This window comes from Triturus cristatus, chromosome 8 (genome assembly GCF_964204655.1).
Source record: "Triturus cristatus chromosome 8, aTriCri1.1, whole genome shotgun sequence".
Lineage (NCBI taxonomy): Eukaryota > Metazoa > Chordata > Amphibia > Caudata > Salamandridae > Triturus > Triturus cristatus.
Genome location: NC_140591.1, coordinates 72,504,669 through 72,522,110, shown reverse-complemented (window position 1 = coordinate 72,522,110; position 17,442 = coordinate 72,504,669). Strand labels below are relative to the sequence as shown.

Here is a 17,442-nt window from a genome sequence, read left to right as displayed (position 1 = left end):
GCCTCTGTGAAAGCCCAGTAGTGCAGGATAGCATCAATGTGACACCCAATGTGAACAGTCTATAGTGCCTCAACAATCTTACAAACCTCAGGGGCTACTGCCACCTCCCCTCCCTTAATAGCCTGCCACTGTAGTTAGTACACGCTTCACCTTCTCTGAATAACCGCTATACAGTGGATTAGTAGGAACTCTACTAGCAGGTAATGGAAGTCAAGCCCGCAGCAGCCCATCCGCGACGCATGCAGAACAGTGTGGACTGGAAAGCACACAGAGCACAGCTGAAAACAAGAGGACTGCTGAAACAATTTATTTGACAAAGACCACAAGCACTACCTCACTTGTGAAAATACACTCCATAAATGTCTACTGCCACCAACTCTAGAAAGCAAACAAGGCAGCTGCATTTATAGTGTTATGTGCATTAATGCTTGCCTAAATCAGTGCTGGCAACAGATCTACAGGCGATGTGTGAAACGTGATACGCCAAAGCAGCAGATACAAAAACAATCTCACAGAAAAGCGCAGCGGTGAAATCCAATGGTGGAACGGGGAAGACAACAGGCAATCAACCCAGCTCATCTCTGAAAAATGCTGTCACACAATTCCCTCTCACACTAAAAAGAGAACGCTGCCTCAAAAACAGCATCTGCTGAGCTCACACAAACTCTCCTCCCACCGCACCTTGTGCAATACCACGAAGGTCAACTACCATCTAAGTGCCAATACTAAGATTTAAAAAAAGATTTCTTCCTTTCAGTACGAGGTTGTTGTGGAGTTTAAACCAGATTCTCTGACAGTCCCATCACTCTTCGCGCTCTTCATTTGGCTTTCGACACATCTTCTGCGTGAGACTCCTCGCGAAGGCGAGCTTTCTTCTCCAAATTCATTCCAGCTAGAGACTCATGACGGCCGACTGCCTGTGAAACAAAATACAAACAGTCAAGAGGTTGCAGGAAAAACACAATGGTATCACAACTTCAACAACCAAAGACATGAATCCAAAACAGGTTTATCACTTGGGCTTGAGGAGCAGTTTCAGATGGTTACTGTGCTAGTGTACATCTAAGCAGGTAAATGGTCAGCTTGTTCTCAGATTTACTTTGTGTTAGTTTATAAAGAGTTGCTACTATGGAAAATCAACACTTGTCACGGTCAGGTTCGAGTTTTGCACTTTTCTGTTCATATTGTCTCCTACGATGAAACCGTAAACAGTCCTATTAAAAAGCAGTTGTTTTCCTTTCTGTAAACACATTTACTCCTCCTTCTCCAACTCTTTTCCATGTATTTCTACTGTGCGAATAAGCCACAGAAAACTTGTTTGAATACCCACAAAATCACAACATTTTAGAGGTCCACAGAGTTCAAGGACCAAATCCTGATTTCGGGAAATCAGGATTTAGAATTAACAAGCATAAAGCTAGGCGACACTTGGGGCACCCAACATTTTTTAAACATGGTCCTGTGACATAATGCAGGCTTACTCCCACACACCAAGATTAGTTATAGCCTTTCAGGAAGCCATTTCCCCCAAAGATATGAATTCAAATGCCTAAAGGGCTTCTGACCACATGGCCTGGAGCCTTCTGCGTACAAACCAGTACAAGTTTAATTTTGGGGAGGGTTTAATTTCAGCAGTGACAACCACATATGACAATCCGATGGGTCTATCCGTTAAGTGTCCTACCCCCCCCCCCACCTATTCCCCAGAGATGCTCAATAAGCCTTGCCATTGCAAACGCTCTCAATATACTGACCCACTCATATTTCGTGATCCCAAAGATCATCAAAAGCATTCGGATTACCAAATATCTGTGGGTTCATGGGAAGGCGGTTTTGGTAAGAGTCTCTCTTGGTAGATTAGGTTTTGTAGTCACAAACGCCTGAAAACGCAACAATATTGCGCAGAAGACACATAGTTTCCATGTGGCATGCCAACCTAAAGAGTTCTACTGACAAAGAAAGACCAGATGATGGTAATGTGAGGAACTATTTAAATACCTGGCTTTCCACTATTTTTCAAGTTAATTTCCCAGACAGTTCATGGATAACTTGTATGCAAATACACAGGACATCACTGCCATAAATCTCAAACAATATTTAAAGATGGAGAACAATTTGATACACTACATACTGTTGTAGATTAAGGCAATGCATAAAAATCATGAAACGTTTTGGCAGTGATGAAACATTTTGTGAAATTACAGATTGAGAAGATTCTGAGATAGAACTGAATTTATCAATACAATTAAGAGCATGAACTGCTCAAGTGCCGGCAGCTGTTTTTTAGGCCTGAGCTTGAAACAGCTTTGGATGTCTCCCAGAACTCGTTATATAGTGCAAGCTCAAAGAAGGGGAGGGAAACGTTGCAATAGAAGCTCACTTCTGCAGTGGTCTTTAAAAAACGACCCCAATTTGGAAGACAGAGTGAGATGAACAAGTTACTTACCTTCAGTAATGCTTTTTCTGGTGGATACAGTATCTGCCTGTGGATTCCTTACCTTGTGAATATCCCCTGCGCCAGCAACATTCGGAAACGTTTGTAGCAGTCCACGCCGATGAGGTCGAAGACGACGTCACAGAGACACGGCTCCGCTCGCGACTCCGCTGACGTCACCGGCTCCATAAGAAGATCTAGTTGGTGTGATGACGTCAGTGCCGCCCTTTTTTTCCGTGCCTTCGAGGCACACGGATGGACTGACAGCAATATATACACAGTATAGACAGTACATAATATACAATTGCAACACACACAGTGTGAAGAATAAAAAGGAAGGCAAAAGAAATAACACAATGCCTTTGACAGTAACAAATACATTTTGAAACATCATCATTAGAAATGCAGGTATACAAGGGTGGACAACAGGGAGGCGGGTGGGTCAGTGAGGAATCCACAGGCAGATACTGTATCCACCAGAAAAAGCGTTACCGAAGGTAAGTAACTTGTTCTTCTGATGGATACATCTGCCAGTGGATTCCTCACCTTGTGAAAAGATTCCCACAACAGTCCCACTCCCAGAGGAGGGTGTCCAGCCTTCTATACCAGAAAGTCCTGAAGGACGGAACAAGCAAAGTGTCCGTCCCTCCTCACCTCAGAATCCAAGCAGTAATGCTTTGCAAAAGTGTGAAGGGAGGCCCAAGTTGCCGCCCTACAAATATCCTCCACAGGAACACCTCTAGACAAAGCAGACGTGGAAGACTTAGCTCTAGTAGAATGAGCCCTTAAACCCTCTGGAGGTTCCTTACCGGCCAAAGAGTAGCATATCTTGATGCACAAGACAATCCATCTGGAAAGGGTGCGCTTGTGCACCGCTCTGTCTTTCCTGCAGCCAACAAAGCCCACGAAGAGCTGGGCGTCCACTCGAAAGTCTTTAGTACTATCAAGGTAGAAGCTCACTGCCCTCTTAGGGTCCAAGCGGTGAAGCCGCTCCTCCTCCTTGGAAGGGTGAGGATAGAAGGTAGGAAGGGTAATGGACTGCCCCAGATGGAAAGGAGTCACCACCTTTGGCAGAAAAGCAGCCCTGGTCTCGAGTACCATTCTTTCAGCATGAATGGTCAAGAACGGGGGTTTTGAACTCAGAGCTTGAAGCTCACTTACCCTCCTTGCCGAGGTAATAGCAATGAGAAAGACCGTTTTGAAAGACAACAGTCTCAAGGGACACTTGTGTAAGGGCTCGAAGGGAGAACCCATCAGGTAAGTTAAGACAAGGTTTAAGTCCCATAGAGGCACAATAAAAGGAGTAGGAGGAAACTTGTTAGTAAGGCCCTTCAGAAATCGTAAAATAATAGGCGATTTGAACAATGACGGCTGATCCAGCAAGCAAAGGAATGCCAACAAGGCTGAGAGATATCCATTTACAGTGGCTACAGCAAAACCGTGCTGAGCAAGAGAAAGGGCAAACTGAAGAATGTCAGATAAACGAGCCCTCAAAGGATCAATAGATTTCTCCCCACACCAGAGCACAAATTTAGACCATAAGATTTGGTGGAATGACGTCTGGCAGACAAAATTACATCTACCACATCTGGCGGGAGAGAAAAATAATTCAGGTTGCCCCGTTCAATCTCCAGGCATGAAGGTGTAAGCTCTGGAGGTGGGGGTGTAGAACCTGCCCCTCCAACTGCGAGAGAAGGTCTGCCCTGAGAGGGAGGCGGAGGGCACGAGGAGAGGTGGAGAAGATCTGTATACCACACCCTTCTTGGCCAATCCGGGGCGATCAATAGGACTTGGGCCCGGTCTTGGCGAATCTTTCTCAGAACCCAAGGAATCAAAGGTATGGGAGGAAACGCGTAAAGGAGTTGTGAGCTCCAATCCAACTGAAACGCATCCCCCAAAGCTCCCTGCATCGGATACTGGAGACTGCAGAATGACGGGCAGTGAGCATTCTCGTGAGTGGTGAACAGGTCCACCCGAGGAGTTCCCCACGTCCGAAAGATGTGCTGAACTACCTCTGGATGAAGCCGCCACTCGTGGTCGGCGGAAAACTGTCGACTGAGACTGTCTGCACGCACGTTCAGAACTCCGGCCAGGTGATTTGCCATCAGACAAATCTGCTGATCCTGAGCCCAGGACCAGAGACGCAGAGCCTCTCTGCAGAGACAAAGCGACCCCGTTCCTCCCTGTTTGTTGACATACCACATCGCGGTAATGTTGTCCGTTAGGACTTGAACCGACTGACCGCGAAGGGAAGGGTGGAAGGCCTTGAGCGCCAAACGTATCGCCCGTAATTCCAGAAGGTTGATGTGAAGCAACCTTTCCTCTGGAGACCAAAGACCCTTGATCTCCAGATCCCCCAGATGCCCACCCCACCCTAAAGTGGAAGCATCCGTTATCACTGAGGCCACCGATGGAGGTAGATGGAAGGGCTTTCCTCGAGACAGATTGCCCTCCACGCTCCACCAAGACAGATCCGCCGCAGCTTCTCTGGAGATCCTCACAGACTCCCTGAGATCGCCTTTGTGCTGATACCACTGCCTGCGGAGGCACCACTGGAGCGCCCTCATGTGCCAGCGTGCATGGTTGACCAACAGAATGCAGGAAGCAAACAGACCGAGCAGGCGAAGGACCTTCAGGACCGGAACAACCGCTCCATTGTAAAACAAGGGAATCATTTCCTGTATGTCGAGAATCCTTTGTGGAGGTGTGAATGCCCGACACACAGTAGTGTCCAGTACCGCCCCTATGAACAGATTGCGCAGAGAGGGCACCAGGTGAGATTTGGGCACGTTTATCGAAAAACCCAATTTGTACAACTGCTGAGTTGTAACCTGCAGATGATGAAGCACCTTCTCTGGCGACTCCGCTTTGATCAGCCAGTCGTCCAGATAGGAGAAAACTGAAATCCCCGACCTTCTGAGATGGGCTGTCAACACTGCCATCACCTTCTTAAAGACTCGAGGTGCAGTAGTAAGACCAAAACGGAAGGACCACAAACAGATAATGTTGTGACCCTACCGTAAACCAGAGATACTTCCTGTGCAACTTCAGGATGGGGAGGTGGAAATACGCATCCTGCAAAATTGATCGACACCATCCAGTCCTCCTGATGCAGCGCTTGAAGAACCTGCGCACGGGTGAACATGTTGAACTTCTCTTGCTTCAGAAAAAGATTCAAGATCCTGAGGTCCAATATTGGACGCAATCTGCCGTCCTTTTTCGGAATCAGAAAATACCGGGAGTAGCATCCCTGACCCCTTTCCCGCTCTGGAACTACCTCTATCGCACCTTTTTTTAGTAATGTCAGGACTTCCTCCTGCAGAAGAAGAAGGTGGTCCTCCGAGCAAGAACCTTGGCAAGGAGGGTAATTTGGAGGGAATTCCCGAAATGGAAGGGCGTACCCATTTGCTTCAAGATTTAGAACCCAAAAGGTCTGTAGTGATCGATTCCCAATCGTGATGAAAATGGGTAAGCCGGCCCCCCACAGGACCAACATGATCCAGAATGGTGGATCTAGGGCTGCTTTGCAGTGGTGGGAGGGGCTGAGGAGGAAGAAGAGGAGGAGAGCTGTCGACCTTGAGTGCGGCCTCTGACTCTGCAGCTCTTATACAGAGTGTTCTACTGTTGCTGCTGCTGGGGCTGTCTGTATGAACGAAAGGATGACCTTCCAAAGCCCCTGTATCTCCTGAACGAACCCCTAGGCTGAGTTTGAAGGCCCAAAGATTAGGCCGTGGCCTTACTCTCCTTAAATCTTTCAAGCGCAGCATCTGCTTTTTTGCCAAAAAGTCCAGAGCCATTAAAAGGCAAGTCCAGGAGCGTTGCCTGCACATCAGGGGAGAACTCGGAAAATTTGAGCCATGCACTCCTCATGGCAACAGAAGAACCCATGATCCTTGCGACCAAATCAGCTGTATCCAAGCCGCTTTGGATTACCTGACGTGCAGCCGCTTGGGTATCAGACAGGACCTCATTAAAGTTCATCCTATCCTCTTCTGACAGTTTTGGGGCCAATTGCTTTGCTGAATCCATAAGAGCATGGATATACCGGCCCAAAAAAAAGGTGGCATTCATCGATTTTAAGGCCATACTGGCAGAAGAGAAGACCTTCTCAGCCGACTGGTCTAATTTCTTCGCATCCCTTTCACTCGGGACTTGGGGAAAAGCACCAGTAGATTTTCTGGAATAGGCAGCCTGAACCACCAGACTCTCCGGAGAAGGATGAGATGTTAAAAAGTCTGGGTCCCCTGGAGCTGCCCTATACCTCCTCGCAATGACCTTAGAAACTGCAGGAGCGAAGGGCTTACGCCATACTTCCAGTACAGGTTCTATAAAGGCGTTATTAAAAGGGAGCAAAGGCTCCGATGCAGAGGAAGGAGAGTGTAGAACCTCTGTCAATATGTTAGGCTTAAACTCTGCAGATGGCAACTGCAGATCTAGAAGTTCAGCCGCCTTCTTAATAACAATGTGGTATGGAGCAACATCCATTGAAGGAGCATCAGCAGGAGGGGTAATCTCCCATTCAGGCGACAAATCCAGGCCACTAGCCTCCTTCAACTCAAACACATTGTCCGACTCCATCAGCTCACCTTCTACTTCCTCCATCAGGTACCTCTGTTCCTCCAGTAACCTTTGGGCCTCCCTCCTAGATCTGATCCTCACAGCAGGAGTCGGCGGTGCCGTGACCGAATAAGACGGCGCCGGAGCTGGCGTCGAGCGTGGATCCAAAAGGAACAGCCGGCGTCGAACGAGGTTGAGTCGGCGCCGGTGAAGAAGGAAGCGGCGTCGCTGTCCTCGGCGCCGGTAGATGCCAAGACGGCATCGCCGGAAAAAATGGCATGAAAGGAGACGGAGGATAAGCTTGGGGAACCCCCAAACTGAAGGCCATAGGACCCATAGGTGCACCAGAGGGGTACAAGGCTCCGGAGAAGACCCCATACATAGCATTATGATACTGCGTCGGATCCTGACCTGGGGCTGGAAACAATGGATATGGCTCAGGCATCACCAGACTCGGGCCGACCGGTGCAGACTGTGGAATCTGCGGAGCCGAAGGCTCACCCGGAGCTGAAAGCTCCTCAATCAGAACAGGAGATGAAACGGAGCCGGGGATGCAGCCGGCGTCGGAGATGGAGCCGGTGCCGGAGCCGGAGAATGCTCCGGTGAAGCCACAGGTGACGACAGGCCAATAGGAGAATCAGGAACGGGCGAAGGCGACACAAAGTCCTTACGGCGTCGGGAGGGCGAGGTCGATCTCGGAGCAGTTTCCCTATCCGAGCGATGTCGAGATCCATGCCTCTTCTTTTTCTTGGACTTAGAAGCATGTCCCGAAGTCGACTTCGAAGTCAACTTCGCCGCCAACCTCGACCTCCGGCCTCTTTTCTCCTTTTTCATCTTGGCGATGAACAATTTGGCTTCCCTCCCCTTTAGAGCCTTTGAGCTCATTTTGGACAGGAAGAACATCCATCCACTTCGTGGTCCGATGAAAGACACCATACGCAGTCTTCATGCGGATCCATTATTGACATGTGCTTACTGCACTCTCGGCAAGGCTTGAAACCAGACTTTTTCGTCGTCATTTTCAGCTGAAGACAAGAAGAGAGAAAGAGATACCAGCAGAAAACAAAGTATCAAATACAGCTACAGAGAGAGTCCCGAAAACCGTTAGCGTCGACGGCGCGGAAAAAAGGGAACTGAAGTCATCACGCCGACGAGGTCTTCTTATAGAGCCAGTGACGTCAGCGGAGTCGCGAGCAGAGCCGTGTCTCTGTGACGTAGTCCTCGACCTCATCGGCGTGGACTGCTACAAAAGTTTCCGAATGTTGCTGGCGCAGGGGATATTCACATGGTGAGGAATCCACTGGCAGATGTATCCATCAGAAATCTGCAGCAGTCTTCTACTTTAGAGCTCAATAACCAGTCCATCTGATCCGGTCAGTTTAATCATTAGATTGGGAGTGCCAGCTTTTTAAAAAGAGACTACTGGGTCAACACAACAGCAATGAGAGCATGGGCATTGGCCATGATAACAAGCATTGGAAAATCCCATAGGTCTCGGCAATCCGAGAGCGGTTGCCATTGTCTTTTAGCCATGTGTATTTGAGTGGAGTGGATGTATGTGGTGTGGAGTTGAAATATGTGGAATGGTGTGGAGTGGAATTATGTGGAGTGTAATTATTTTGCATGGTGTGGATTTACATTGAGTGGCATTGTATTGCATGGAGTGGTGTGGAATTATGTAGCATGATGTTGAATTACATTGCGTGGATTGCAATTATATGGTGCGGAGTGGAAATATGTGGGTTGGAGTGGAATTGTTTGTTGTGGAATTGTGTGGCTTTGAATTGTGTGGCATTAAGTGGAGTTATGTGCAATAGAATTGTGTGACATGGTAAGCAGTGGAATTATGTGGATAGTAAATTATGTGGCATTGAGTGACTTACTCAATACCACTCAGGATGTGGCATAATGGTCAAAGCTACCAACTTTGTAGCTGGGGAACCAGGCTCGAGTCTCTGCGCCGGCTCAACATCCTTTGAATCTGGGTAAATCACTTAATCTTCCCGTGCTCACACAAAATGAATTTGTGTCCTTCTGTAAAGTGCTTCAACAGCTTTGGGTCGAGTTTGTGCTAAATAAAAACTGAAACAAAAATAAAAATTAGGACAGGACAAAGGTATCAGGCCCTCCGACTCATCTATTGTGCTGGGAGGGTGCACGGCAATGGGAGGTAGAGGGAATAAGCAAATGCAGACCGAGCCACGCTATGAAAGAAACTCTGTAGACTGGCTCAACAACAAAAAAAACATACTGCTCCCAAAAGCTTGGGCAGTGGAAGGACAAAAGCACTAGGTCTTTGCTCCAGGAGAGGAACACATGCAAGAAGAGGGAAGTGACTATTGCAGGGCAGACCAGCAGGAAGCAAGCAATTGTGATTGGCTTTGAAGCCATCCAGTGGTAAGTAAGGGTGGCCTCAAAGTCCAATAACAGTAAATAACATGTCTTGAAGAGAGTGTATGCGCTGTCTAGTCGAGACCTAAAAAAGTCTATGAAACTATTCTGTTGGAGAGCAGGATGAATTTAGATTCTTTTTGGCACCACTGTGACACCCATCAGCCTGCTTCCAGAACTACCGACTTTGGATCTGGGAATAAAGGTTTGAGTCCTGGCATTGGCTGAACAACTTGTGATTCTTAGCAAATCACTTGATCTTCTCGTGCCTAAAAACAAATCTGGTGCTCATGTAAAGCACTCCATTGACCTCGGGCCAAGTCTGCATTAATAAGTCACCTCCCTCCTTCACCTCACCCCCATCAAAAAATCGGAAATGTGGGAATGGGAGCTCGTCAGCAGACTATTGGACTTTCAATGCAGTGCAATAACTTGTGCTTGGGGGAAGACCACGTTGCTCTGAAGACAACAGTAATACCAGAGGTTGTCTGGTAATGGGTGCCTTCCATGCATCACACAGTTTGTCATCGGCAGCGGGGACCATGTCCAAGCACTTTTGGTATAGCCAGGATACAAGGTGGTCTGCACACTCATTATTGATAAGATCAGGAGCGATGGGATAAGAAGGAATCTGGGCTCAGAGGTCATTTTGAATACAGTGTACAAAAAAACCTGTCCAGCAGCGAAGCAGTGTCAAAACGTGTGTCCTCTGCCCGTGTGATAGCATGGCCTCTGGGGAGGACAGAAACTCTTTATCAGAATTTAGTCACACAAGCCCACACCACCCTGAAAACCTAACCTTGCTATTAGATACTTCTAACCACAGATTATTCACCTCCTGTATATACCCAGGCACCAGACTAGACCAGAAGAATTTTCTCAGGAATGATCATGTGAGCAAACAGCCGCTGCAGAGCCACATGGTGCCACCTAAGCGCCGCACAACAAGTGATGGAGGGAAGCCGCATATAAGCGCCATCCCCGATTGCTGACAAGAGTTTGTTTCTTTCTGCACCTTTCAACATGAATCCGGAGGTCCAAATGCAACTTTGTCTGTCTTCCGAGGACTTCCAAATTTCTATAACAGTGTACTAAGGAATGATGTTCCCACCGAAAACGAGAGGATTCAAGCCATGCTAACACTACATTAAGCAGATGTCAGTCACAGATCTGCACATGGTGTTTTAGTAGTGCTTGGGCTTCTCCCACAACTAAGTCATTTGACAAGTGTGCCCTTAAGCACCCCGAAGCAATTCAGGAGCAGGAGGCAAAGCACTACATCGCTGAACACAAGCGGTTACGATCAAGGGAAACATCTCGCTCCAAGTTGGTGGTCCAGTCATGGTCCCGGTTTCATGGCCACTCTTGTGAATTGTCCACTTCCCGGTTAAAGTCTTCCAAGAACCCGAACTTAAGACAGAAGTGCAAGAAGGCCAAGCGAGACTCACTGCCATCAAGCCACCTGAAGTCTAGTGTGAGTACACAGGGGCCCAAGATAGATATTCGAACTCAACATGACAGGGCAAATGATACTGGCACATCAATGTCCCAGATTATCCTCAGCCCTGCAGCAGTGGGCAGCCTTAAAGAGGTCATACTGCAGATCTTTAATGTGATTCCAACTCCTTTTGGTGTGCCATTGGGGGTTTTTGTGGATTTTTCTGGGTCAAAGAAGGTAGTGCAAAAGAGGACTTTTTTGAGGAAAATAATCCTTTGTATGAAAATCTGCCATGCACTGGTTAAGAAACAGCCCCCCTGAAGCCTTGCAGGCATACTCGACAAGGGCCACGGCCGCCATGACAGCATTGATGCGAGGGAGGTCTGTTTTAGACATCTGTTAAGCTGCAACATGGGTGTCGGTGCATCCATTCGCTAAGCACTACTGCCTCGATGATCTGGCCGGAGGGGCCCTTCATACCCACTCAGTTCTGCTGGAGTTTTTGGTCTGAGTCTACTTTGCAAACTCACCACTTTAGAATAGATAACATAGGAGTAACTCCCAACTAAAGGTGATGAAACTGCAGTTAGATGTATCCATCAGAAGAACACGTTAATTTCCTTTGATAGCGCTCTTTATAGTGGATACTCTGATCGCAGATTCCTCACTGCCTTCCAGCTCCCTGTTCTGGGAAGTGGCTCCTGGACATCATAATGGTGTTCCAAGTTAGGTTTTGGAACACAATTACTTACAATTTGTTCAAAGTGCTCCACTTCTGAGGGGTTGGGACAAGAAAGATAAGAAACGGATGTCAGCGTGCAGGGGGGGTAACGATTATATGCAGTTCTGCTCGGTCACTTCAGAGGCGGTACGGAGTCATCGCAGAGCCACCCATCAGTGCATGAGGGCTATGCAGAAGGAATATGCTACTTACCAGTATGCATCTGTTCTTGGCATGTAGAGCTGCAGATCTATACACTGTGCATAGATCACCATCTGGTGTTGGGCCCGGATGTTTGCAGTTTGTTTTTCTTCTTGGACAATGTTTGGAAGTCACGAGTTCGGTGACTACTCCTTCGGTCCGTACTGCGCATGGGCTTCGGCTCCATCCTCAGATTGTTTTTCGCCAGCAGGGAAAAGATGGAGCGTAGTGATAATAGTAAAGAAACCCATGTGTGTTTTATCTAAATAAGATAGACTGGAACGGATACAGGTAGCCGGGGAGGCGGGTGGGCGTGTATAGATCTGCAGCTCTACATGCCAAGAACAGATGCATACTGGTAAGTAGCATATTCCGTTCGAGGCATATGAGCTGCAGATTATACACTGTGCATAGATTATATAGCAGTATCCATCCCTAGCGGCGACCACCGGTATCCGTTGCAGTGGTTTGAAACAGTGTCTTTAGTACAGCCTGGCCCACACTAGCTTGTTGTTTGGAGTGCACATCTACACAGTAATGTTTTGTGAAGGTGTGCGGTGTTGACCATGTGGCTGCTTTGCAGATGTCATCTAAGGGTATGTTCCCTAGAAAAGCCATAGAAGCCCCTATCTTTCTTGTAGAGTGGGCTTTAGGTGGAACAGATAATGTTCTTTTTGCTTTGTGATAGCAAATTTGTATGCACTTTACAATCCACCTAGCTATCCCGGATTTAGAGATGGGGTTGCCTTTATGTGGTGGAGAGAACGAGACAAACAACTGTTAAGTCTTTCTGAAAGATTGCGTTCTTTGGATGTAGTAAAGTAAAGCCCTTTTAACATCAAGTGTATGTAGAGCCCTTTCCGCAACAGATTGAGGTTGCGAGAAAAAAACCGGTAATTCCACCGATTGATTGAGATGGAAGGGGGAAATGACCTTAGGCAGAAATTTTGGATTTGTGCGAAGTATCACCTTACTGTGATGTATCTGTAGAAAGGGTTCTTGTATAGTGAACGCTTGTATTTCACTAACCTTCTAAGGGAAATGATAGCTACGAGAAAAGCTGTTTTCCAAGTAAGGAACTGCAGCTCACATTTATGCATTGGTTCGAAAGGCGGTCCCATCAGCCTTGTAAGAACTAAGTTTAGATTCCACACAGGTGAGGGTGGTGCCCTGGGCGGAATTACTCTTTTAAGGCCTTCCATGAAAGCTTTAATAGCAGGCACTCTGAAAAGTGATAAATGCGGTCTGTTTTGCAGGTAAGCAGCAATTGCTGCTAGGTGTAAACGGATGGATGAGTATGCCAGGTTACACCTTTGTAGATGGAGCAGGTAGCATATGATGTGCTGTATGGATACATCTAAAGGGTCGATTGTATTGTTACGGCAGTAAACAACAAATCTCTTCCACTTTGCGGCATAGCATGCTCGAGTGGTAGGACGTCTGGCTTCCCTGATAATGTTCATGAAATCAGGGGGAAGGTTAAGGTATCCAAATTCTAAGATTTCAGGAGCCAGATCGCAAGGTTGAGCTGAGCTGGGTCCGGGTGCCTGATTTCTCCATGGTTCTGGGTTAGGAGGCATGGGGATAGGTGCAGTTTTGGTGTGGTACCACTGAGAGCTGTAGTAGTGTGGTGTACCACGGCTGCCTGGCCCATGTTGGAGCTACCAGAATGAGTGTGAGGGAGTGCTGTTGTAGCTTCCTTACCACTAATGGAACTAGCGGGAGAGGTGGAAAGGCGTATGCAAATTTGCCTGACCAGTTCATCCATATCGCATTGCCTTTGGACAATGGGTGTGGGTATCTGGCGGTGAAGCTTGGGCATTTTTTGTTTTCGTGGGTGGCGAAGAGGTCTATCTGAGGATGTCCCCACTTGTGAAAGAATGGGTGAAGAACTTGTGGATGCAGTTCCCATTCGTGCATTTGCTGCGTTTGTCTGCTGAGCAGATCTGCCATGGTGTTTTGTATCCCTGGGACGTGTTGTGCCAGGAGAAAGATTTTTTTGTGGGATTGCCCATCTCCATATGCTCTGTGCTAACCGAGAGAGCTGTGGAGAGTGTGTCCCCCCCTGTTTTTGAATGTAGTAGTTGCAGTCATATTGTCTGTGCGAATGAGGACTGCTTTGGTTGAGATTTGTTTCTGAAATGATTTCAGGGCTAGAAAGATCGCCAATAACTCCAGATGGTTGATGTGGAGTAACTTTCGTTGTGGCGTCCATATACCTTGCACTGTGAGGTGTAATAGGTGCGCTCCCCAGCCGGAGAGCGATGCGTCCGTTGTTAGAATTACCTGAGGAACCGGGTCCAGGAATGGTTGCCCTTTGGAAAGGTTTGTGGTGTTCCACCACTGCAGAGAGCGATGGGTGCGACCGTCCACCAACACCAGATCCGTCAGTTGCCCCTGGGCCTGGTTCCACTGGCGTGCTAGGCACTCTTGGATTGGACGCATGTGGAGTCTTGCATGAGGCACTATGAAGATGCAAGATGCCATCATCCCTATTAGCTTCATAAACACTCTTGCTGGGAGAGAGTGCTGAAGAATGAATCTTTGGCGCAAGGCTTGTATGCTTGCGATTCTGGCTGAATTGGGATAGGCTATAGCTTTTGAGGTGTCTATAGTGGCACCGAGGTATTGCTTTGTGTGAGACAGTATCAGCTGGGATTTTTGGTGGTTCACCGTGAAACCTAGCTGGTGGAGTAGTTGGATGGTAGTGTTTGAATGTTGCACACATTGGTTGTAGGACGTGGCTTTTATTAGCCAGTCATCCAAGTAAGGGAAGACGTGAATGTGTTGTCTTCTGAGGTGTGCCGCCACTACTACTAGGCAATTGGTAAACACTCATGGTGCGGTTGTGACCCCGAAGGAGAGAACCTTGAACTGATAATGTTGGCCGTCCACTACAAATCTGAGGTACTTTCTGTGAGAGGGGTGTATTGGAATATGAAAGTATGAGTCTTTCAAGTCCAGTGTAGTGAGAAAGTCGTTCTGGCAGAGGAGTGGGAGAACTTGTTGGAGAGTTACCATGTGAAAATGGTCTGAATGTATGTATGCATTTAGAGGCCGGAGGTCCAGAATGGGCCGTAGAGTCTAGTCTCTTTTTGGTATCAGAAAGTACAGAGAGTAGACCCCTAAATTTTGTTGATTGATGGGGACCTGCTCTATAGCTTGTTTTTGCAGGAGGGAAGATTACCTCTTGTTTCAGCAGTGTGGTATGTTCTTGTGACATTGTACGGTGCCTGGGTGGAATATTTGGGGAGGGGGGGTAGATGGTAGTTCGAGACAGTACCCTGACCGAATAATTTGGGTCACCCATTTGTCTGATGTTATGGTCTCCCAGGTTTGAAAAAAGTCTTGTAGTCTGCCCCTGACTGGAGTGGAATGGTCTGGGGGGAGCGGGGGAAAGTCATTGTGTGGGCGGTGTGGCAGAACGGGCGGTGTTGGTTTTGCCCCTGCCTTTATTATGGTTTCCTCTATATCCACCTCTTTGATAGCCCTTCGTGAAGGTAGTCTGAGGAGGGGACTTGTAGGACGTAGAGGCGTGATCGGCAGAGTAACCCCTGCCAGTGCCTCGAAAGGAGGAGCGGCGAAAGGAGCGTCTAGGAGTGTGGGATTGTAATGCTCCCATAGACTTCGCCGTATCTGTATCCTTCATTTTTTCCGGGCTTCGTCTACTTTGGGGCCAAATAAGTGTTGTTGGTCAAAAGGGTGGTTCAATATAGATGCTTGGACCTCTGGCTAAAAGCCTGAGATTCTGAGCCAGGCGTGGCGGCGAAGCAGAACACTGGTGTTTATAGCCCTGAAAGCTGTGTCTGCTGCGTCAAGTGCACATTTAATAGAGGTGTTGGTAACGATCTTTCCCTCTTGTATTAGTTCATGAGCCTTATTTTTATATTTTTCTGGGAGATGTTGCATGATAGTCTCCAGCTCATCATAGTGCGCTCTGTCGTACCGTGCCAGCGGCGCTTGCGTGTTGGCGATGCGCCACATATTGGCAGCTTGCGAGGCAGTGAGTTTGCCTGACGCATTTAAGAGCTTGGACTCCTTATCAGGTGGTGGAGCCTCACCCGATGACTGAGAATTGGATCGCTTCCTAGCTGTGGATACCACTAATGAGTCTAAGGGCGCAGGTCCTTTAATATAGGCAGGATCTGTGGGGGCGGCCTTCTATTTTTTCTCTATTCTGGGGTTTAAGACCCTAGCCCTGACTCAGTCTTTGAAAACCTCTGCCGCATGTTTGGTCACCCCTTTAAGCATGGGTAATATGGCAGTAGATTTATCTGCGATGTCAAAAGTGTCAAGTAGGAAGTCTTCCTCAACTGGATCAGTGTGTAACTCCACCCCATGATAATGTGCCGCCCGTTGTAAAAAGTGGTGGAACCCCAAGGAGTCCTCTGGTGGAGATGGCCTGGATGGATAAAGATCATCCTGAGGCACATCTGGATTATGATAATCCTCCCATGGGTCTGGTGTTCCCGGAGGGGTGGGGTCTTGTGGGGCATCTGTTGGATCATAGTATGGATCCCCTTGGTCATCAGGGTCTGGAGAGCGATGAGGCAAGGGTGGAGAAGGTGGAGGCGGAGATGGGGGGAGGTGGAGGAGGTGGGGAGGGTACTCTGAATGGGGATGTGGCAGAGTCCTTCCGTTTTGGCGGTGGAGGAGCTGGCTTGTCTAAATGTCTTTTCTTTGAAGACAAAGTCAAATGTCCAGTCTTTGGATCCTTTGTTAAAGTCTTTTGTCGAGGATCTGGCGTGAATAGCTCCTCCGGCACAGATTCCTCTGTCGGTGCCGATGTTTTCGGGGCCGACGGCTTCTTTGGTTTATCTGTGCCATGCTTTTTCGGGGCCTCCGATTTTTTGTTCGGTGCCGAGGCAGGCTTCGGCACGGGAGCGTCGGTGCTGAGGGATTTATGTTTGGTCGGCACCGAGAGGCCAGGTTTCGACACCGATTCTTCGGAACGGAGCTTGGTGTGGATTTCTTCGGTGCCGAAGGGTGTTTCAGCGCCGCTAGTAGGCTGGCTCGAGCCCGAGCCGCCGGGAGACTTATGATGCCTCTTCACCGGGCCCGAAGGTGGGGTGATGGAAGCGGTATGTTTGGTTTTACCTAGGCCCGGAGGCGAAGGTGTAGCCGGAGTCTCTTTCGGTATGGGCGCGGGAGTGGGAGGGTGTAGAGTACTCACGACCCTCTGCGCCGGTGTGATCTCCTCCACGTCGGAGTAGTCGGCCTCGGAAGCGCTGACGAGGTCGTCTTCCTGTTCGGTGTGCTGCTATCCCAAAGCTCCGATGTCTTCTCCGAAGAGGTCAGGTGGAGCAGAGGTCGATGAGTGCGCCATGGTGCGTCGAGCTCGTCGATCCCGAATAGTCTTTTTCGATCGAAAAGACTTGCAAGCGGGGCAGTCTCGGGCCTCGTGTTTGGGAGAGAGGCAGTGGTTGCACACCTGATGTAGATCGGTGTGGGGAAATTTAGACCCACATTTTGGGCACTTCTTAAAGGGAGTCCTTTCCATCGGCCGAGATCGGAGTCGAGATAGGCCCGAACTCCGCTGCCTGGAATCGAGGAAGTGCCGAAGAGAGAGATAAAGAAGATGATTTTGTCTGAAGAATCTCGATGGACGAGGATTTTTCGTCGAAGGTCGAACTGGAAGGTTCGAAGCCGGAGCACGAAGTATTACATCCGAGCCCGATGGCGGAAAAAAACAATCTGAGG

At 48.4% G+C, this 17,442-nt stretch overlaps 1 protein-coding gene across 1 annotated transcript in view; it reads right to left on the bottom strand.

Annotated features, from left to right (window-relative positions):
* Positions 1-291: 291 nt before the first annotated feature.
* FAM162A (family with sequence similarity 162 member A) overlaps positions 292-17,442 on the bottom strand; it is a 77,493-nt gene continuing 60,342 nt past the window's right edge. Inside the window, exon 5 of the mRNA XM_085621022.1 lies at positions 292-917. Within this exon, the coding sequence (XP_085477148.1) occupies positions 819-917 (99 nt within the window). The 3' untranslated portion in view covers positions 292-818. The remainder of the gene's footprint in view (positions 918-17,442) is intronic.